The following is a 24,062-nucleotide window of genomic DNA, read 5'->3' as shown; positions in this document are numbered from 1 at the left end:
TTTGAAGCACAGAAGCTTTGAACTTTGATAAAGTCCAACTTAACCTATTTTTTCTTTAGCTGCATGTGCTTCTGGTGCCATATACAAGGAACAATTGTCTAGTTCAAGTTCACTTAGTTATACCTAACTCTTTCTCCTAAGAGTATTGTCATTTTAGTTTTTACACTTATGCATCTGATCCATTTTGAGTTAATTTTCATATATGGTGTAGGGTAAGGATCCAACTTTATTCTTTTGCATGTGCCTATCCAGTTGTCGAGCATCATTTGTTGAAAAGAATGGTCTTTCCCCAATGAACAGCCTTTACATCCTTGTCAAAATTCAACAGATCATAAGCACACTGCTTCATTTCTGGAATCTCACCCTGATTCAACTGATTTATACGTACACCCTTATGCCCCAGGAGATGGCTCAGCTGCAGCTCTGCAGTAAGTTTTGAAACTGGAAAATATAAATCCTCTAATTTTATTATTTTTCAATAGTTATGGCTATTTCAAGTTCTTTTCCTTTCTATGTAAATTTCAGAATCGGCTTGCGTCTCCTGCAAAAAAGCCAGCAGAGATTTTAACAAAGACTGAGTTGAATCTAAGATCTATTTGGGGAGTACCATCATCTTAACAAAATTAAAGGCTTCCTATCCAAGAGAATGTCTCCTGCATTCAGAGAGTGTCTGAGAATGCATCAGAGAATCTCTTTCCATGGCAGTAGTTTGAGAGAGGTTTTTACTTTGGTTTACTCACTAAGCCAACAAATAAGCTGGGTAAAATATGAGGATGCAAGATGGTGAACACGACTCCCCACAGCCCCTCCAAAAGAATTTGTATAAATAACTGCAGCCTTTGGCTTCCCAGTAACAGAATAAAGAAAAAGCACTGACATTTATATAAAAATCTTTATTTACTTCTTCACTGTTATCTGTAAATAAACCTAAATCTTCAAAATCTTTATACAGAAAATAATTTTCGAAATTTACAAGGCTCTGGAGCCACATGGAATTCCTCAGGAGCGCCAGCTAACAGAGGAGCGTGGCACACCCTGGATGCCAACAGGCTCACCGGAGGGCAGCAGACACGGCTGCAGTGAGAAGCAGGAGAGCGGTCCTGCAGGGCCACAAAGAGACAGGTGCCCAGAAAGAGCCCACTGGGGGCTTCCTGCTCACCCCCGTGAGCCCAGCTCAACTTCAGAATGCAAAATAAGCAAAGATCCTTCCATAGACTCTAATGTAAATATTCATCAACAGAGAAAGTTAACATATTCTTGGGAAACCAGAACTCAGAAAGGTTAAGGTCAGTGAGTGAGGGAGGGGGGATCGGGAAGGGGAACACATGTAAATCCATGGCTGATTCACGTCAATGTATGGCAAAAACCACTACAATATTGTAAAGTAAGTAGCCTCCAACTAATAAAAATAAATGGGAAGAAAAAAAAGGTCAGTGAGTGAGCGGCAGAGCCTAGTTTAACACCCTAGCAGTCTATCACCCTGAGCCCCTACTCATAATCACTGTATTATGATACTTCTACGATACAGTAAATGGAACAAAACACGTTACAAAGAAAACCCATGTGGTGTAACTCTTTTTATACATACGTGTATGTGTGCACAGAAATACACTTAGAATTCTACTCTACCTAGGAAGGATGGATATGTACAAACATATTTTAAAAAACACTAAGACTACAGACATACACCAGTCTGTAAGTGCAGTGCTTACCTCTGAGGAAGGCAGTGGGCAGAATCAAGAGGGGACTTTCTTGTTTTCTCTGAATATGAAAACTCCTTTTTCATATTCATATTTTCATTTTCATATATGTCTTTCACAGTGATTCCAGTCCAACATGATACATTAAGTATGTACATTTATAGCCTCTCCTTCTGGAGAGTCCATAAAAATGAAGTAAAGAACATGAAAATGGCACAAATCCTTAACAACATATAGCAGTGGATTTCAAATTGGGTTTCCAAGACAATAATCCACTTCCTCCACTAAGGTGGAGAAAGGAAATCAGAAATTCTATTACATTAAAAATATTTTTTATCTCTATACTCCTTAGAACTCTGTTTTTACATGTTCTTATGTATCAATAATAGCATTCGAGTGTGTGTATGTAACGAAATATATACACTGAGTGTACACCCTGAAAAATGACTTTAGCATTGTATGGTTAGGGAGCAGATTATGGAAATGAGATTTCAACCACCTCTGGAACATAGAAAACACATGCACAAATACTGCTAAAGCCCAGAAGAAGAGCCACAAACAAGACACTGGAGAACCGCAAGCAAGGCAGCGGTGACACACGGGTTAAGGCAACAAACATCTACTCGGCTGCCGCCACACGCCAGCCAGTGCTCTGGGTGCTCAACAACTGCAACAAACCACACACACACACCCACCCTCGTCAGAGTGCACACTGGGGTGGGGAGGGGAAGATGAGCCTCAAAAACAAATATGTGGATGATATTTAAAGCCCCAAATCCGTTTAAAAACTAAACGATGAAAATATAAAATATATATTAGATGGCAGTTAAGTGCTATAGAGGAAAAAAAAGTTTTAGGAAAGTGAATTAGAGAGAATGGGGCTGGGGGCCTAGGGAAGGCCTCACAGAGAATGAGCGAGCTTACAGATGACTGAAGAAAACGTTCCCAGAAGACGGCCAAAGCAGCTCACACACGCTCGTCTCTGAATGCTCCGAAAGAACCACGCCAAGCAGGTCTGGGCAAGAGCAAGGGGAACAGGGCTGGGGGCCTAGCAGGGTAGGTGATGAGATCGCTAAGGGCTTTTGTCCTTGGGAGCGTAACAGGGAGTCACCAGAGAGTTCTGAGCAAGGGTGTGCTGGGATCCAACTCAGTTTTAAAAGGATCCATCTCTGCTGTGGAAACAGACAGCAACAGGGGAAGTTTGTGAGCAGACAGATCAGGAAGGTCATTACTGCAGTCATCAAGGCAAGTCACGGACGATGGCTTACATGAGGGTAACAGACGCAGAGATACAAGGGATGGGTGAATTTTAATATGGTCTGAAGGTAGAAGATGACAGGATTTGCTAAAGGTGGAGGAAGGGAAGGAGGGAAAAAGGGGAGAAAGGGAAAAGGAGGGAAGGAAGGAAAGGAGAGACTGAGGAAAGGAAGAAGGGCAGAAAGCGTGAAAGGAAGGAGAGCACAGGTTTCTGGCCTAAGCAACTGGGAAGGAACAGCTACCATTAACTAAAACAAGGAGGGCTGGAGGAAGAACAGCTTGGACGGGAAGATGCTAGCATTTGGTTTTAGACAAGTTTAAAAGGGTTCCCTATATATCCAAGGAGATACGAAAAACAGCTGGATAGGAATTCAGGCCCAAGGTCCAAACACAAATCTGAGAGTTGACAGTGCTGAGCCAGATGAACAAACGGGCACCCACAGGTGAGAGGGTGGAGCAAGGAGCAAAGATTCCTAAGGTTATGAAACAAAAAACTAGGTTTTCCGAATGATATAGGCACACAAACATCTGATAAAATTTTTTAATTTTAAAAAATATTCTTTTCTAAAGAAACTCAGCAAAAGATCTGGGGAAAATCTAGGCAGCTAGTGGGAGTATAAAGGCTCCCAGGGAATTCCTCTGCAATTTCAAGGCCAATAAAGCAGCTCCTTGCCTGCTTTATTTAAAACAAAACCTGCCAACAATAAAGCTTACAGCCCATGCCCCAGCTCCCAAGTAAGTCTTTGTACTGCCTTTTCTTAAACTACGGGCTTCACTGATGACTCAGATGGTAAAGAATCTATCTGTTTGCAATGCAGATCTGGGTTAGACCCCTGGGCTGGGAAGATCCCTTGGAGAAGGCAATGGCAACCGGCTCCAGTATCCCTGCCTGGAGAATTCTGCAGACAGAGGAGCCTGGCGGGCTAAAGTCCATGGGATTGCAGTCTGACACGACTGAGATACTAACACTTTCTTAAATTAGGACCAGACTTGTTGAAAAGAGCCTATAAATGAAATGGCAAAAAGAGCAAATGAAAACTGATAGGAAACTACTTTGGGGGGGGGCGGGGGGACAAAAAAGAATACTTTAAAAAAAAAATCCTTCAAACCCTCTATGTTCTTCAGACAATTTGAAATGATTCTGTATTCACAAGATAATATGAAAAACAAAACAAGAGAGAACTTGTGTAAATTTTTTAAAATCTGCCTGTTTTGGGAAAAAAAGAAAAAAGAGGGGAACCAAAGAGAAAGTCAAGAAAATATTTCAGAGTAGAACAAGATCAAGTCAAAATTGAGAACACAAAAGAGATAGTAACTAACTAGTACGTATATTCATCACAGTAAATTTTAAACATCAAGAACACAGGATAATAAGCTATAATGGAAAAGAATCTGAAGAAAAACTACACATGTATGCATGTGTGTGTATGCATGTGTGTGTATGTATGTATGTACAGATGAATCATTCGGCTGTACACCTGAAATAGAAATATTAATTTTCTTCCATTAAGAAAAGGAGAAAATCCTAAATTTTCCAGAAGAAAAGCCCTAGTATTAACAATGGAGTAAGAATCAGATGGGCAATCAACTTCTCAGCACAAACACAGAAGCCTCAAGATAAAGAAGTCACGCCTTTCAACTTTTGAGGATTAAACTTCTTTACCAAATCAATTAACATTAATTAAACACTTTAGATTTCTAAAGGCCAAGAAAATTTATTTTCCATACTTTTTCCTAAGTTTTTTCAGAATCTGGTGACAAAAATGGAAGACAAAGGGGATCTAGGAAATGCAGTGTGAACTCAGGGGAGGAGTAAGTCCTGGAATGGAACCTTGAAGCAGACCAGAGAGAAACCAGTGGGATGAGAAGAAAAGGGCAGAGGTTCTAGGAGGAAGGTACCTAAGGAAAAATGGGAAACCCAAAGACATCGACTATAACGCAGGAGGGCAAGAAGGGGAAAAAGAACCTAAGAAGACGAAACACTGAGCACAAGGAAAAGAAAATAAACAACTCCAGGGAGCTCCTAAACCAAGAACGGGAGAAGACAATCTACAGTTGGGCCTGAGAAGTGTTTTGCATCTTAAAGATTTAAACGCTGCTTACTGGTTCTCAACTTTTAGAGCCAACCTACAAAGCACAGTAATAACCAGAAAAGCAGAACAACAACAAAAGAACAAAACAAAACTCAGAACATACTGTACATCCGATCTTCTTCAGCAATATAACAGTAGAGACGACAGAATTTTAAAAGTAAGGGGATGAGAAAAGATATGTAAGAATTAAAGGACATAAATATCTTTATCTTTCAGGAGTCAAAATACACCGATATAGTTAATTACACAAGAAATAGGTATATTACTTAAAATTATAAAAAGTAATCAATAGATGAACTAAAAACAGTTAATTTACTATATAGGCATGGAGGTAAGGAAAAGTGAGAGTTACATTCCAGTATATTGAAGCAAGAAATCAAAACATACCAACTATAGCTGAATTAGCAAACAGTGGTATAAACATATTATTACATGGGGAAAATGAAAGAAAGTCATAAACAGGAGCATTTATAAGCAGTGGCCTCCAGGAGAACCAGCGTGGAAAATAATGAAGCAAAAAACATTACTTGTTATTTTAAATTGCTCAGTACTATTTATCTTCTAATCTATCAGCAAGTATTACAATTTCTTTTTCCAAATTTTCCAGGGTAAGCATGTATTTCATAATGTAATATATTTCACTTTAGATACAAAATTGTATTCAATATATACCAAAAAGAATAATAAAAGGAATCCATGCCTAGACACATTGTAGTGAAACTGCAGAACATCAAAGACAAAGAGAAGATCTTGAAAGCAGCCAGAAAAAGGACAGATCACCTACAAAGGAATGACAGATAATTAGAATAACAGAAGTCCACTCAGCAACAATGGAAGCCAGAAGACAGTGGAATAATATAAACAAGGTGGTGAGAACAAATAACTGTTGCTAACCCAGATTTATGTATGCAGCAAAACCACTGCACAAGAACAAGAGGAACTGAACATGCTTGTAGGTAAACAGACTTTTGGGAAATTTACCACCAACAGACCTGTTCTGAAGAAACTTCCAAAGAATACACATCAAAAAAATATTTCCAAATACTGAAAAATGATGGTCCCTAACTAACATTCAAGAGATTTGAGAAAAAAAATAAACATAATATATGTTTGGTAAATCTGAACAAACATAGCCTGGGTTAAATAATAATGGTGCCCAATTTATGCACTAAAAAAAAAAAAAGAAAAGGACATAGATGAACTGCTGGAAACACAATATAAAGTCTGAGAAGGTAAAGACTGCAGCTAAGATATTCTAAAATCCATTTACTGTTTGCAGATGGGGTCAGAATATTAACTTTTATACTACTAAATTTGTACAGTAAAATGTCAGTGGTAACCAAAGAACAGAAACAGAATTTAAAATAACACAAAATAAAGTAAAGCTGGGCAATCAACAATTACAATGTAATGTAATTAAGAAATCTTTAAAAAAGGTCAAAAAAATGAAAGCAGGCAAATACAAAACTCCCAAAAAAAGTGACAGAAACTATTCCAACTCCATCAATAATCTTCATAAATGTGAATGGTTTAAACTCATATAAAAAGCAAGCTCAGACGGAATTTTTAAAAAATAATGTAGCTTTTTTTTTAATGTAGTTAAAAGACATACACCTAACAAGGAAAAAAAAGACTAAAAACAAATGCACGGAACACAAGACACATGAGGCAAATACTAACTAGCTACATTAAAATCAGACAAAACTGAGTTTTAGATGAAAGCATAATTTAATACATGGAGGGTTACAGATAAGGATAAAAGTTTCATCAGGAAGATGTACCTTCCTGATTCAATTCATCAGGACAATCTTAAATATACATGCACCTAGTTCAATAGCCTCAAAGAAAACGAAGCAAAATCTACCAGAAGTACAGAGAAATTAAGGCAGATCTGTCATCCTGAGAAGCAATTTCAAAACCCTCTCAATCACTGATAAGCAGGCCAAAAATTCAGCAGGTCAAACGTGAAAGAGCTACAGAGCTTCATCTATAAATGCTGAAATTTCAATGCAACAGTTAGGACCCACTTTCTTTCAGAATGTACATGGAGATGTACAAAATGGACTACATTAAGTCTTAAACTACTTTAAAAAAAAAATGTATTATACAGATCATACTATCTGACCACAATGCAATTAAACACATAGTATATAGTTAAAATGATTAAAAGACTAAAACCAAAACTTCCATATTCTATGCATTAAACACACTTGAATGATAACAAAAAATTTGTGACATGCAGCAAAAATGGCATGTCAAGAGAAATTCATGCCTTAAATGCTTACATTTGCAAAAAACTGGCTAACATAATAAGAAAAAATATAGATGGATGTGTTAAAAATAAGAGCAGAAATCAATGAAAGGGAACACACACCAAAAGAGAATCAGTAAAGCAAGAACTGCTGTTGTGATAAATCTTTCAAAAGACTGGCAAAATACACTTTGAGCAACAGATTAACCCAAAACAAAAGCAAAATACTGTGAGGTGGCTAGCCTCATTAAAATACAGAGGTTAGAAAGATCTGAGAACACTATCAACAACTCCGGCCATTATATGTGCATATTTAGATTTTTAAAAACCTGTCAGAGATGAAGCTACCAACAGTGACTAAGCGCACTAATTAATTTTGCAGTGTCACTCTGCGCTTGTGAACAAATGATACCAGTAATAGCAGTAACAGTCTTCAGTAGTAGAGGTACTCTACACCTTTTCAGTTTTTTAACCTTTTACTTTAAAACAAAACAATGATATAGAAAGCCGCACAGAAACGCCTAATGAGTTCTTGTAAGGCAAAACACCATTATAATCTTATTCACGTCTAGAAAATAGATATAAGTAAGCCACCCCACAGCATGCGAAATACTGGGCTGGATGAGTTACAAGCTGGAACCAAGATTGCTGAGAGAAGTATCAACAACCTCAGAGATGCAGATGATAATACCACTCTAACCGACAGAAAACGAACAGGAACAAAACAGCCTCTTGATGAAGGTTAAAGAGGAGAGTGAAAGCTCTGGCTTAAGATTCAGTATTAAAAAAGCTAAGATCACACCATTTTATGGCAAACAGAAGGCAAAAAGGTGGAAGCAGGGACAGATTTCCTCTCTGGCTCTAAAATCACTGTGGATGGTGACTTCAGCCGTGAAGTTAAAAGACGCTTGCTTCTTGGAAAGAAAGCTACTGACAAACCTAGACAGTGTATTAAAGAGCAAAGACAACATTTTGCCAAGCAAGGGCCATATAGTCAAAACCATGGTCTTTCCAGTAGCCATGTACGGATGTGAGAGTTGGACCATAAAGCAAGCTGAGTGCTTTAAAAAAAAAAAAAAAGAAAGAAAGCTGAGTGCTGAAGAATTGACGCTTTCAAACTGTGGTGCTGAAGACTATCGAGAGTCCTGTGGACTGCAAGCAGATCCAACCAGTCAATCTGAAGCTGAAACTCCAATACTTTGGCCACCTGATGAGAAGAGTCAACTCATGGGAAAGTCCCCGATGCCGGGAAAGACTGAAGGCAGGAGAAGAGTGAGACAGAGAATGAGATCGTTGGATCCAATGGACATGAGTTTGATTAAACTCCGGGAGATGGTGAGGGACAGGGAGGCCTGGCGTGCTGCAGTCCATGGGGTCGTGAATAGTCGGACACGACCGAACGACTGAACAACAAGCCACCCCACTAGCCTCCCTCGGTGTACTCCTATCCACAAGGAATCATAGATGCTTTTTAGAGTAATATCTAGTTTGAGATTTTACCATACAAGTGTACATACCCAGACATGGACACCTTACCCCTGTCCCTTGCATTTTCTCTTTTAAGTCTACTGATATATATAATGCCCCCGAAACTACACTTTGCCTGTTGCACACTCATGGCCTCTGTATTTCCTGCCAGCTGACTGCTACATCAGAGACTTGATCACTCAGGTTCACATCCTCCGGCAAGACTAGGGTCGTCTTTTATTCTTTCATCAGGAGGCACAAAATAGTGGATTTTCACTTTTAAAAGTTTTAATAGCCATTATCAGTACCTAGATTCACTAAGTCACTGTTAGTTGGGGGGGGAAACTACTACAATTCTATCATTTTGTTTTGACTTCTAAGCTAAAATAATTTTAAAAGATGCTCCCTTCATCTACTATATCAAAAGGGATAGCAAATATTTTTGATTTTAAGTTGTGGGGATTTCATGGTCTGTTGCAACTGTTCAACTCTGTGGCTGTAGTATGAGAGCCACAGACCAAACATAAATAAACGGACAAAAAAATAAATAAATAAATAAACGGACAAGGCTCAGTTTGATAAAACGTCACTTACAAAAACAAGTACTAGCTCCTGAACGACTTTGTCACCCTGTGGTACCACCCTTAAAGGAAAGAAAGCATAAATGCTCAATTTTACTTCTCTGGTTCTCACAACAATGAATTAGTATCTATTATCCTCCAAAAGGACCAATTAAGGGTTTACTTGGAGAAGGAAATGGCACCCCACTCCAGTATGCTTGCGTGGTGAATCCCATGGAGAAAGGAGCCTGGCAGGCTACAGTCCATGGGGTCCAAAGAGTCAGACACGACTTAGCAACTACACCACCACCAAGAATTTACTTAAAAATACCACCATGGGGGGGAAAAAAAAAACCATCATGAAGTCACATATTCAAACCTATTTAACAGACTCCAATTCACTGCAAATGCTTACTAAAGCTCAAATCCCAGTTTCCACAGCTTTAAACAAATTGGCCCACTTATACTTTGAATCAGTACCTACTGGCTATTTTGGGGGTTTTCCCATTTTCAGGACCATGATTTATTGCAACCACACATATGGACACGGCAAACTGCACACCCTAGCTTAAGGACTTTTTAAAAAAGAGAGAGAGAGAGAAGGGACAAATATAAGATGGAAGCATAGGGTTCCAAGAAACAAGTAAATCTGGGAGGACCCTGGAACAATTCAAAGAACCTAGATGAGGAGGAATGAAAAAATATATTCCGGCATTATAGAAGCATTAAGTCACAATTAGCACGCAGCTTTGGTGGAGTTTTTTAATCAGACCTTCATAGAAGAGGGAAAGAACAAACTAGAGTCTTTCCTGATAGGAACAGAAGAAATAGGGTAGAAAGCAGTGGAGAAGGGCTAGGCAGGCCCGGGGCAGATAATGAATGAAGCTGCCGAAGGGCCAAGCTGCTGCCATCAGTCCTGGACGACGCCGAGTGGGAGGAGGACCCAGAAATACTCTAACAAAGGAGTTACAGGATCAGAGTCACACTTTAGATAGGCGGGTCTGTGCGAGAGTAGGGGGTGAGGGGCTAAGAGAAAGAAAGCAGAAATATTAGCTGGAGTATGTCAGACCCAAGGGGATAAACTAGTACTACTGGGACAATAAGACAGCTCTGACAGGTCAGAAACATGATGGTCAGAAAGGGGAGATTGAAAGACAAGACTTCGAGTTCCAGGGAACAGGGGCAGGATTAACAAAAAGGAAAGAAGAGTGCAGGCATCCACATGACTGAAGACTGGCAAAACACTGAAAAAGCTGGGTGATTGGATTCATGGGAATTCACTGCACTATTCTTTCCACTTTTGAGAACACTAAAAATTTCCCCAAAAATATGGTTTTTTAAATTCTGAAAAATGTATAGACTTCCCTCATGGTCCCTTATTCTATTCATGGGCCTACTGAACCCTTTTCTCATAGCATAACCAAGATTTCATAAATACTCACTGGAAAATATGTAATGTGAAAGAAAGTATAGTAGAAAATGAAACACCATTTAAACTATTACCTTGACTTTTGTCTATATTATCTCCTTTTGCTTCCTCTTCTTTAATGGGAGAACTTATCCTGGGGACTCTGCCTTGTCCCTGGACCATTTCTGCTAGCAATTCTTCCTGAGAAGTTCGAGTTCTGGGAGCAACTGGAAGTGTCTGTTTCTGTGAGACTTTTACATAAAAAACAAAAAAATAAGGAAATTCAATTGAAGTGATATATCAAAACTCAACAGTGAGAATCACATTAAACGTAAATGCCTTCTTGGGTTTAGAATATATGAGTTGTTAGAAACAGTTCACAGATACCTCATGTTTCCTTTCAATACTCTTAGTTACCCATGCTTATATAAAACACACCTATAGATCTTAAACTATATGCAATAAACACACAGTAGCACACATGTGTTGTTAACCATGTGCAGTCTGGGTTCTGCTTCATGGTTCTAAAATAATTTCAAATTATAATCTAGATAGCCTGGATAAAGAATTTCAATGCTATTTCTCAAAAATCTTTGAGACTCTCTCCGGTTACAAAAGTAGGAAATTTCAAGTTCATGGTGATGTCTAAATTTCTCACCATTCTAAATACTCAATATTACTGACAGATCAAAAAAGAAAATTTAAATAGAGGAACTGTTAGGTCAACTTGGCCTGTACCTAATCATTCAAACGCTGTTCATGTTCAGGGTTAAATTAGGGATGAGAAGAAGTAAGAGTACAGATGACTACCAGGCTCGAAAGTTGCTAGCTTACAGTTTACTTCATTTTAAGAAAAGGTCACACAAAGAGATGCAAAAGAGAAAAGAAAAGCAGAAAATTGCTAAAAGAACAGTCATCAAATCTGTAGCAAAAGTAAAAACTAAAAAATTAAGAGTGGGTAACCATTATAGCTTATTAACAGAAAATTTTACATACTAGTTATAGCACACAGGGCACAGAGCACAAAATCTGATAGCAATATGACACTCATCATTTGGTTACATTTTAGGATGAGTTTTCTGTAAGATATTATTATAGCTCATTCTTCTCCTTTGTTTTAAAAACAAGTCAATGGAGAAGGAAATGGCAACCCACTCCAGTATTCTTGCCTGGAGAGTCCCATGGACAGGGGAGCCTGGTGGGCTACAGTTCATGGGGTTGCAAAGAGTCGGACATGGCTGACTTAGCACGCACACACGCACATCTCTTATCAGATGTTATGATTGTCTTGTTACAGATGAGGAAACATACAAAAAGCAGGATGTAAATAGGCTTTATGCTCAGATTTATGCCATGATGTTTTCGTTGTAAAAAGTAAATGGACAGATTTTCACCGTTAAAAAAAAAAAAAGTCAATACTTTATAGTCTTTCATAAAACCATTTAGTACTTCCACTAGGACTGGGGCAAGAACATGAGTCAATTGTCTGCTTCATATTCCATTAATAGGTTTTACTGAAAGGAAAGAAACCAACTTGTTCATATGCTAGACAAATTTTTCTAATTCCAACCAATTTGGGGTTTTGCTCCCTTTCATACAACATAAATTTGTATCTAATGTTGGCTATGATGCTATAAACATGAAAATCTCATATTTACCAAAATCCCCTTTACGATTTCCATTATGTATTTTACCCTTATTAGAAAGAGGGAGTAAAAGGCATTACAGTTGCTCAGAGAACTAACTTCTACTGACAGCTGAGAAAGTTTCTCAAAGTGGTCAAATCCCCTTTGAATCATTCTCACCTTGGCCCTAACACTTAGCAGGCATCTCTATCAACACTTGAGGAGCGGATCAACTACAGGTTACTCAGGGATTATAAACATTCAAATTACCTGTAGAATAGTTAGTTGTTTTTGTTACAGATTCTTGAGCTTCAGAAATAGCCTTCAAAATTAGATTCTTGTTAGCTTGTTTAGAAGGTGGAAGTGAAGGTCTACAAAAGAAAGGTATTTTAATTGAACTTTAGATTTGCGTTCTTTACATGCTAGCCATCCATTGTATCTTTACTACAGCCTTCTCTGGTCTGGAACAGACCAGCTGTAGGCTTTAGGAAATACCAAATGGATTGGAATCTTGTAACTTTTCAAACGATGACTTTGGATCAACTTTCCTCCCACCCATGTTACAGTTTTTAATGGGGAAGATCACCAATGGAACAGTCTTGTGTGTGTGTTGGTCACACAGTCGTGTCCAACTCTGCGACCCCAGGGCTCCTCTGTCCATGGCACTCTCCAGGCAAGAATACTGGAGTGGGTTGCCATGCCCTTCTCCAGGGGATCTTCCTGACCCAGGCATGGAAAAGTCTTACACAGGATTAAATTTGTATTTTCATGATATCCTCTTTAAGAAACCCATTAGCCTATACCAGGCAATGAAAGGTTAACTTGCAGACACGCTCAGGTACCTCCGTAACCCATGAGACTCTACCAGGCAATGAAAGGTTGACTACGGACACGCTCAGGTACCTCTGTAACCCAGGAGACTCTACCAGGCAATGAAAGGTTGACTACGGACTCGCTCAGGTACCTCCGTTCGGGCTTCGCCGGCACCGACACACTGCTGGAGAGGCTTCCAGTCCGGGACCCACAGTCATCGTCTTCCTCCTCCTCTTCTCCATCGTGACTGAACTTCTTTACTTTAACAACTGAACTTACCACAGGCAACTTTCTCTTCCGAAAGTTTTCTTCCTGCAATAGATAAATTTCCACTTACCTAGTCTCAGAAGATAAAATTCTACTACAGAATACTTAATAAAGAAAAAGCCAAGCAATATCAAGAATTAAGTTCATGGGCTATTTCCCTACTTTCTTATATAAATAAAAGTAATATCTCTAATAACCAATCTTAAGCTAAAGCAAAAAGTGCTTTACTGTCCTTCATAAATGGCAGCATACAGTACTGTTGAGGAAGGCAGTAAAGTGGAGTTACTCAATTGTTTACTATAGCCATGAAGGATCTAAAACTGACCTAAAATCCTCCCAAAATTATACCTTAAGGTGAGAGCTATATCTCAAATGTTAGCATCCTAGGAAAACGAACAAGATGCAAAATATCTGTAGAAGACAGTTGTGGAGTGGAAAATGTGACTGGTGTATTATGTTGAGCAGCTCAGAAATCAGTTTAAAACAAACTTGCAACATGTGATGTTATTTCATACACAACTTACTATTAAGAATCGACAATTTTCAGCAGAACAGGTCAGAATTCAAAAGTATATACAAACCTCAATACTCATCTTTTCTGAGTTGCTTCTGAAGAAGGGACTGTAAGTCTCTTCTAAGCTGTGAAGCACTTCTGGTTCACACAGACGTCCTGTCTCATACACCCGGCTGCTCTGAACATCAAGCTGTTTGGCAGCATGAACACTGTTTTGCTGCTGTTGAAACTGCAACCTGTTTAAATGAGTACCACTGTCTGCGTTTCGACTCGCAGGTGGTCGATAAATTTCAATAGAAGGACGAGAAGAACCGTACGTAAGTGTCACTGTAGTTTTTTTCTGAGATAAGGGATTCTCCTGCACAAAATTGAGGTCTTCATCAATGAGATCATCTGGTTCTGGCTTAATATCAATCACATCTTCAGAGGGTGCTAGCTCCCTCAAAGGTTTCACTGTGGACATTAGTCGGGTTGCAGCTCCATCATCGTAAGTCTGTCTGTTAAAAAATGAAAACAAAACCAAAAAGGGTGTGTTACTAGTTTACAGCAGCATCTTCCACTATTCAAAGACTAGTCAGATACATCTTAATGAAAAAGTATACATAATAACTTTATGTATTCTATTAAAAACTACTATGAAACTGAATTCTTTTTTTTTTACTTTGATTTACTACATTTTATGCAAAATATAATCATTCTTTGGTCTTATCCTTATTTTATTCCGAAAAAAAAAACTGTTCCCCACCACTTCATTGCTTTCAAAAAATGTCTGAAAACAGCAACTTAAAAGACATATTAACTAACGTAAATGTCACCCACACCCATCTGCCCATAGGTCTACACAAGACGCTTACCTGACATTAGTGGCTTTCTGCTCCTGTGAACCTGTAGGAACTCTAGATTCTCTTTTTTCAGGTCTAGTGCTAGAAACTGCAAGAGGCGGCACTGCCGCTTCGTGCCTTCTCTCATCTCCTCGACTGAAACTGCTCTTGTTTGAAGGTACGTTACCATCAAAGAGGTTGGTGTCAGAAGACTTCAGACTAGAGGGGTCTAGAAAGAAAAATACATGGTCCCTTTATTATTTATATCGATTACTTAAAGGCAATAAATATGTGTGCTTGACAACATAGTTAATGGCTGAACATTATCCCATAGTGATATAAACTTATCCAATTTATTATTACTGCACTTTTAAGTAATTTTCAATTATAAAACACTGAAACATCCTTGAAGCTAAATCATTGTGCACATCTATAATTATTTCCTTAGGATAAACTGCCTAGTTTCCCTTTACTTAAATTGTCTTCAAATTATATTAAATTTTTGCTCTTAAATTCATAAAAACGTGTGCTTCCTTAAAAAGTTCAAATGAACTACTGTTTTCAAATTCATGGGTTTTTTTCCCAAAGCAGTACAAATAACTTTTTAAAAATAATCACATTACAGCAAATTCCAGAAAAACCCAAACATCATTTTTATGAACCTTACCAGTTGTTACAGAACGAAGTTTATCTAATACACCGTGAAGCCTAAAAGAAAAAACAAACCCAAAATGTTAAAGCTTCCTTTTACGAAGAAAGATTGGATTTCAACTGTCACTCTAAGTCTGGCATTACAGGTCAAATCTTCAGTTAAATACTGATAAATGGTATTAAAAGATTTTTTTTTTAAAAAGGCTTTATATAAACACTGTAGGGTAATTTTAAAGTCTTATTTTTTTCATCACTATTTTTCTCATCTAGCCTCTGCAAAAATAAGGGCAAATATGTCATCTGACTACACAGTCTTGGTTCACAAAGAATATTATTTTGTTTCAAAAGGATGAAAGATTCAAGGTAGTTTATGATAAAATAAGACAAAATACCATAAACATGTAATATAACATTGTTAAAATTGTTGAAAGCACTGTTTATTTTTTATCTATTTAGACGGCATCTAGAAGAACCTAATTCTGAGATGTAAAAAACTTAATTTCAAAATTACTACACCATGATTTTACTGTATTATTTTCAAAACTAATGCTGTAAACAAACCACCATCTTACTTATAACCTATTTTAGTAGTTATGTACAAGGCAAATTTACCTAACAAACCTTCTAGGAGGCCATGCCTTCTGAAAAAATTATAATAATGTTTCACCCAGAACGCAGTCAAATGCCACTGTCCCCTAACGCACAGTTATTGCAGGGTTCCAAAGAATAAGAATAGTCTGTTTGTGGCTGGTGTTGACGGATGCTTAAGAAAGCAAAAGTGTCAAAATAGGAACACCATTACTTTTATCAGAACATGTTAAAGAACTAAATTTATGATAAAATGCAAGAGTTGAACTGATTTTAAATTCAAATCAGTTCACAGTTTGTTTATGTAAGAAACTTGTCTAACTCCCTCAAGTTATCTGAGAAAGGATCTACTAGGTCAACCTCCCATATTAGTGGGACTCAAAGTGATCCAAATGTTGAACCAAAAGTCCAGTCATAAAAAAATGTGCATGAAACAAAACAAGCACCTGAACTGCTAAAGGCTTTAATCTTAGAAGAAGCAGCTCACGATAATGTTCATTCCCCAGTCAGAAGCACCAGTCTCCCTCAGGCTTTCGGTAAACTCTGAGGACAGACTGTAATAAGTGGGTCAAGTCACCCATACAGCAGGAGTGCATGAACCAAAACACTCAAGGAAGAACCACTGCACTCAATGTTCTTCAAAAATGTGTAATATAAACCCAGGGAATTCTGTGTGGAATTTTAAGAAAGCTTCATGACAGTTTTAAAGGATACAGTTGCCTGCTGGGGCAAAAACACCTTCAAGAGGAACTCTGGTTTAAAGGCAAGTCAATCAGTTTCACGTGCCTCCTCAAGGCCTCTCTCACCTCCTAGCCTCTTGCTATTCAAATTAAGCAGGCCACTCTGCTCAGGCAACGTCTGCTCCCCCATCGCTCACTCTTGCTGCTGGTGGCTCCCAGATTCCTGCTCTGTCTCAGCCACACTGTCACCCTCCCCAGCTCCCACTCTACCTCAAACCTGCTCTCCCTTCTTAAGTTGAACCTCATGCTTTCAATCAGTATGCTGAACTAAGGAATGTGCGGTTTGAAAAAGGACTGAAAAATTACAGTCTTAATTTACATCTGAACACAAAGCCTATTTCAAAATTTTAAACTTTAAAAAAATGATTTGAAACTTTTGTCAAAAAACCTTGCCCCCTAAATTATTAGCTCATTGGAGAAAGCAATTTAGGAAGTCAACCGAGTCCAAAAAACATCTATAACTGGTTTTAGTGGAGGAAAAGGAATGATAAAATGCTGACGTTTAAAAAAGAAACAGTAACTACAGTCAACACATACTGAGGACTTGCTATGGGCCAGGCACAACTGTAAGCACATGTATTAGCTCATTTAATTTTCACAACCACCCTATAAAGGTGATTTACTATTCCCACTTTGTGGATGGAAAAACCAAGGAAACAGGCAGATTCAAGATTCAACCTTGGCAGTCTGGCTCCAGAGGCTGTGCTCTCAACGCTCACAACCTACCTCACAAGGCTAAATCTGACTTTCCTGTCAAGAACCACGCTGCAGACAGAATACCTGCTCTTGACTCGTGCCAAACGTTGTTCCGAGGGTGAATATTCAGACACATACCATACGGTGAATCGAACTGTGTTGTTCCCTAGAAACAGGGACAGGTCCTCTGTCATTTGGTCCTGACTTTTCTTGTTGGCCACCATCACCATAATGTAATCAGGAAGTTCTTCATCTATTTAAAAGGAAAAGTATATAAAGACTTTTTATGCTTTCCTCAATATTTTCTTCTACTTGAAGTTGATGTGCTTGAAGATACACAAGTAGCTCTAAGAATACCTCAGCTCTACTGGAATTACGATGGATTAAATGTATAGCTTTCTCTTTATTCCACAGGTATTTGAATTACTAAAAGAACAGGAATTAGGAATAACTAATGAACACTTACTAATACAACTAGCTATTCTGAATCCCAGTATCAAGCTTGAGAGAGCATTCACTTCTTTTAATCTTTTTAGTAACACTCATTAATTTCAGAGAAGCTTCCAGAAAGCATAATGGACATTTCTCAAGAATAATATTGAGTTTTGTTTAGTTCTATATTTCAAAATGACACTCATTTTTCCAGGAACAAACACCTTTATCCTTGGTAAAGGCACATTTCAGTTAGGGTAACAAACTGGCAGAAACATCAAGTAAACTAAAACCACCCCAAAATTCTACATCATTTAAAAAATTCTATCTTAAAAAGATTAAATAATTTCTACTCAATTCATTGTTTCATTCTTATACCCTCCTAACAGACCAAAAACAAAACAAAAAACCACCACAGTAAAAACAAAGCAAAAGCCATTTATGAGGAACTCGGATCCCTACCAAAAAAAAATTCTTAGATTCTTTAATACCTTAAATATTTATAACATTTCTATGTAGGCAGGAAGGTTCATTTCAGAAGTACTATCAGACATTTGTTTCAAGAAGAAATATTAAAAAATCTAGTTCAAGAAAAGCACAAATATAACGTGAAAATTGATCTACAGATGGAAACAAAGAAATCAGCATACTTGCTAGAAGCATGCCAAGTCATCCTGAGGATAAAAGCAAGAACAAGTAGCCATTCATTTATTACTTCATTTGTAAAGTATCCAAAGGCTCTGACTGCTTTCTGGCAACTTTAGTCAAGAAGCCTCCTAGCAAAAAAAAAAAAAAAAGAAGCCTCCTCATTTATTTACACAAAGTATCCCTACCATGGGCTGCTATTGGTAACCCGAAAAAGGAAAACAAGCTGGAGTGCTGTGGCATTCTTGACACTTTTTTCCTTCATAATGTCAGTAATGAAAACAAATAGGCTCTGTTTTCTGACACTAGTTTGCATTTTACAAAATTTTATATAAATGAGATCAGTGATTGCTGTGGCACATGGTGGGGACATGGAAAGATGGGAGGGAGGGATACAAAGGAGCTCCAAGAAAATCCAAAAGGAAACTTTGGGAGTGATGGATATGTTCATTAGCTTGATTATGATGTATACATATCAAGACACAGCAAACTACACTTTAAATGGGTGGTTAAGATATAGTTATATTTTAACAAAAATGTTAGAAATTCATAATACTGTTCTCTTAGATTCAAAATGAGAAATAAGAAGCTAATGAAAAGTTAACGTGTTCATGATACATTCCTACAAAATTCTAATAGCATTTGCAACATCATCTGAAATCTATGTACTGAAAAACTGCAAAATATTGAAGGTTTCTGCAAGCTTATACGTCTAAAATGTAAATTAAAGGCTGCTCTGAGTTATAACTGCCACCTCCCTGAAGCATTCCATTTTAGACAAACACATGAATAAAACCTCATCAACTCTTAACAAAAAGTTGTTCACTTTTGTATCCCACTCAATGGTTTGAAAATAGATACTCAAATATTACTAAAGGATCATTTCCATAACCTTAAAGGTTTTAGGACTCTAACACAAAGAAAGGGATTAGAAAGTCACTCTTTTCAGGACAATTATGCATATACATGCAAATAATTAAGTAGTTAATCATAAATGAATAACATATTTTTATTTCAAATATCTAATGGTGATCCCTGTTTACCCACTTAATCGACATTTATGAAAAAAAATTAGGCACTCTTGTTAGGCCACTGGGACACAACCAATATGATGTCTCTCTGCCCTCAGGAAACATCCAGTTAAGGAGCAGAGACAAACAAGTTGAGAAGCTGTGCTAACCTGTTAACAGCTGGGACAGATCAGTTCTAGAGAAGCATATAGCAATGACTCCTATTCTACTGTTAGCTCATCAAGTTTCTATTATAAGTAATAATAGAAACATCAAGGATCAGGAAGACTTGAGTTCTTGGGGCTTATATCTGCTGCTGACCAAGCTTATTTAGCTCTCCCAAGATATTTCATTTCATTATTTATAAAAAGAAGTAAAGTACTTGCCATCCCCACTTCAGCATTATGTTCAAGTAACAGAAACGTATGAAAATACTTTCAAAACTGTAAAATAAATGGTATCTTTACTACATTTCACATTGGACTATGGCAATTTGTAATCAGCTTTTTAAGAGGCTTAAAATTCTTGTTGAGATTTTTGATAAACGACCAGAATCATCAATATGATTGAATGTCAACCCAATTAACATGTGTTTATGCTTTCATGTGCTACAATTAAGAAAATTTTCACTGCAGGTTTTCTGTGGATTTCTTTTTGACATAAATCAAGTCCCTGGCACAAAGTTGGCATCCATTAAATGTTGAATGAATAAAAGAATAAATCAATGCTGGTTCAGGTTCATCTTTAACCTCTAAGTCTCAATTTTCTTATCTGTTAAAGTCTAATAACAATCTTGACAACAAATAATTAGTATGTGACCAACCATCTGGTCTCAGGGCCCCCTTTATACCATTGAAAATTGTTGATGATCCCCAACAGTTTTTATTCACGTGTATATATCTACTGTATTTACCATACTAGAAACTAAAACTGAGAATTTTTGATTAATTCATTTAAAATAATATACCTAACCCATTAACAACAAAACTATTTATATTAATATAACATCATATTTATAAATAACTACATTTTCCAAAAGGAAAATTAGTACAAAAAATAAGTTATTTTTATAAATTTCTTAAACATCTGGTTTAAAAGAATTCTGATTTCTACTTTTACATTTAATCTGTTGTATGTTCTACATGAAGAATGTGAAGAAAATCTGATCTCACAAGAGATGCAATTGAAAAATGATTTTAGTAGCCTTTTCAGAAAATGTGGATATTTTTCTGTGACACTACACCAAAAGTCAACAAGCAGTAGTTTTTTCAAGGTTAGCAGCAATACTGAAACAAAACTTTATCACTGACTTTCTGTACTTTGTTACATGAAAATCCACTGATCCAATCTGTACTTTCAATTAATTTTTTTATCCCTGTGCAATTTTAAAACATCTTGCATTGGTCATTTGAAAAAATAATGATCCATGAGCTGTACAAACCACTGGCGTGGTGGATACATTTCATTATTCAACCTGAATGAATCACTTGCTGATATTATCACACTGTCAAATTTACAGAGGAACACACAAATTTTCTGAAATTCTGATTTTCATCTGAAAGCTCAACCCTTTGTCACTGGCAGCAAAGTCTATTAATTGTTTATCTTTGCTCACTTTCAAGAAAATGTCTGCCAAATACCCCAATATATGGAACTAGCATGTCAGTCCTTAGAAGTTAAAAATGGTGTTCTAAAGGGTAAAGTGGGGTGAGGAGATAAATAAATTACAAGTATGTGATTAACAGAAACCAACTACAATATATAAAATAGATAAGTAACAAGGATTTGCTGTACAGCCCAGGGAACTATAAAGTTTTGTAAAAGTGTGCAATGGAAATAATCTGAAAAAAGTACATATGTATAATTGAATCACTGTGCTGTATGCTTAAAGGTAACACAATATTGTAAATCAACTGAACTTTAAGTTCCAAACAAAACAAAAAAGAAAAAAAAAATTCCATGAAAAAAGATGACTAGTTCAGTTCCCAACCCAATCACACAGATTTGTTTCAAGACAATCCATCATGCTTCTGTATGGCAGAAACACTTTTGAGTACTTCCTAACACTGCATATTAAAAAGATGTAATCAAAGACAAGGTTTAAAAGAATATTTCACTTTATCACTTATCTTAAGTGAAACTAGCTTTTTTTTTTTCTTTGTAAGTGCAAGTGGAAGGGTGGTGAAGAATATGATAATTTCTTGTGAAGTTTGGTGTGAGATGCTGACTCAGGCTAAGGTACCTGTAGTTTTACTCACCACTTTTGCACAATCCAAATGCCAGCACAGTGAAAACGGCAAATATCTTGTGAGTACTAATATGAAAATAATTTTGACTTCAGAGACTCTTGGGGGTCTCCCACACCTCGAGAATCACTATCATGAGTGTAAGCTATTATCCTTATAGGAGGCACCAGCTTTGGAGCCAAACAGACCCAGGTCTCAATGCATAAAACCCTGCTCAAATCAAGCACTCAAAGCCTCAGTTTCCTTGCTTGTGTAATTCAGGATATTACCACTTACCTTTCACCGTTCTCCTGGGGATTACGGTGACCTAATGCATATAAAACAATTTTAAGCACAGTGCCTGGCCCAGAGTCAACATTCAAATTATAAAACATTACAAAAACAAAAACAAAAAAAGAAAAGAGCTTACTGTGGGGAGCTAAGAAAAAAACCGACAGGAAAAATAAGAGAGACCGGAAAGTAAACCTCAACGAACCATGACAGAGGCAAATACCAAAAAGCATCAAACATTCACATGCAAAACAGTAACCCAGAAAAATAAAAATCAAACAAACATGAAGGAAAACACGACAGAGCCTCAACAGAAGTAGATAAACAACTCCAAAACACCGTATTAGAAAGGGATTTGGGGGTAGGTACCAAAAAAAAAAAAAGACAAGCTGCACATAGAGCCTTCAATGACAAGACTTAGGTAAGCAAAAGTAACCAGGGAGGATGAGATTTGAAGGTAAAAAGGGCGTCTGTCCAAAATCAAAGGTCTGACAGGAAAAATGCGGTCACTCAAAATTGAATTCGCCGAACGCTCCACAGTCTGTTAGGCTAATAACAACTTACCGACATAAGCTCCTAATTCTTGCAATTTCCCCTTAATGGCACTCTGAGGGTGAAAAGACAAGACAAGCGTGTGAGAGACCCCGCGACCCCGGGGAAAGAGCCCGGCCGCCGCCGGGAGGCGACTCAGCAGGAGCGCGCACCTCAGGCGCCCCGGCCGCCCCGCCCGGGTCCCCCGCCCCCGGCTCCGGCCGGGACCCCCGCGCCTCCTCCCGCCCCCCAGGGGCTCCCTCCTCACGGCGGCCGCGCTCTCCGAGGCCGCGGCTGCGCCCAGGCCCGCGGCGGCCCGTCAGAAGCGCCTCCAGAGACGAGCAGGCCGCGGCGCCCGCGCCGGGCCCACCGCCCCCGTTACTCCTGACGACCGCGCGCCTGCCGGCCCGCCGCCACCCGGCCTCCCGCCTTGGCCCCTCACCCGCCGACGCGGGCCTCACCCGGATCTTACGGCTGATCTCCGTGCCGATCTCCATGGCTCCGCGGGGGGAAGCGGCGGGCACTGCGCGGCGTCCCGCGGACCAGGGGCCCGGCGCCGGCTTCCCCGCCCGCAGCCAGACCGCCACCGCCGCTCCCGGCCGCGCGCCCTGCGTGATCCGCCCCCACAGACTAGAGCCCCGCCGCGCGCGCCTGCGCCTGCGCCTGCGCCTGCGCACTGGGGGCCCGCGGGGCGTGCGCCCTGGCGCCCTCTGCTGGCGGCCCGGAGAGCGGCGGCCCGGGCTTTCCCCAGCTTCTGCCCGCACATGGGTGAATTTCCAACCTTCCCTCTTCTCACCCGCACTCCCCTTTTGGAATTTAAGCACGTTTAAACGTGCCAGGGAAGGATCCTTGGCTTTGATGTGAGATCTGAGTTTGAATCCAGCCTTCACTGCGGTTTAATGTGATATTGATCTGGATATTCGGTCTCGAGTCAATTTTCTTACCTGTAATATAGAGGCTGCCTCCCAGCGGTTGCATTATAATCACACTTGGAGGGAAAAATGGACTACCCAGTGCTGAACAGCCAATTCATCACAGTCTTTTCTTTGATGCCACAACTACCCTGGTTCTCCTGTGTCTGGTTCTGCCCCTCTGCTGTCCTCCGTGACCTTTTCCCCCAATTAAATCTTTATCTTGCTGCTCCTCTCTCTGAAATCCCTTTCTTTGGAGAAATCTTTAATTTTCAGGACTTCTACTCTCACATCTATAATGATCATTGTTGAATATTCCATCAGCCTTGTTGTTCACTTGCTTAGTCGTGACTGACTCCTTGAGACCCCATGGACTGTGGCTCGCCAGGCTTCTCTGTCCTTTACTAGCTCCCGGAGTTTACTCAAACTCATGTCCACTGACTCAGCGATCTCATCCAACCATCTCATCTGTTGCCTCCTTCTCTTCTTGCCCTCAATCTTTCCCAGCAAGAGGGTCTTTTCCAATGACTCGGCTCTTTGCATCTCATGGCAAAAGTATTGGAGCT

The 24,062-nt window shown here is 38.7% G+C and overlaps 1 protein-coding gene across 6 annotated transcripts in view; it reads right to left on the bottom strand.

Annotated features, from left to right (window-relative positions):
* ZC3H14 (zinc finger CCCH-type containing 14) overlaps positions 1 to 23,240 on the bottom strand; it is a 38,831-nt gene extending 15,591 nt beyond the window's left edge. For 4 of the 6 annotated variants that reach the window (XM_043472730.1, XM_043472729.1, XM_043472733.1 and 1 more), the window contains exons 1-9: positions 23,047 to 23,240; positions 22,619 to 22,661; positions 17,590 to 17,704; positions 15,444 to 15,484; positions 14,810 to 15,005; positions 14,023 to 14,452; positions 13,326 to 13,486; positions 12,632 to 12,732; positions 10,832 to 10,987 (exon numbers count right to left, since the gene is read on the bottom strand). In XM_043472730.1, coding sequence (XP_043328665.1) covers positions 10,832 to 10,987; positions 12,632 to 12,732; positions 13,326 to 13,486; positions 14,023 to 14,452; positions 14,810 to 15,005; positions 15,444 to 15,484; positions 17,590 to 17,704; positions 22,619 to 22,661; positions 23,047 to 23,082 — 1,279 coding nt within the window. In that variant the 5' untranslated portion in view covers positions 23,083 to 23,240. The remainder of the gene's footprint in view (positions 1 to 10,831; positions 10,988 to 12,631; positions 12,733 to 13,325; positions 13,487 to 14,022; positions 14,453 to 14,809; positions 15,006 to 15,443; positions 15,485 to 17,589; positions 17,705 to 22,618; positions 22,662 to 23,046) is intronic. The other 2 variants (XM_043472731.1, XM_043472734.1) reach the window with 2 other exon arrangements.
* Between the last annotated feature and the right edge of the window lie 822 nt (positions 23,241 to 24,062).

This window comes from Cervus canadensis, chromosome 6 (genome assembly GCF_019320065.1).
Source record: "Cervus canadensis isolate Bull #8, Minnesota chromosome 6, ASM1932006v1, whole genome shotgun sequence".
Taxonomy (NCBI): Eukaryota; Metazoa; Chordata; class Mammalia; order Artiodactyla; family Cervidae; genus Cervus; species Cervus canadensis.
Note: the sequence above shows the minus strand (reverse complement) of the source record. Positions and strands in the feature narration are given on the sequence as shown.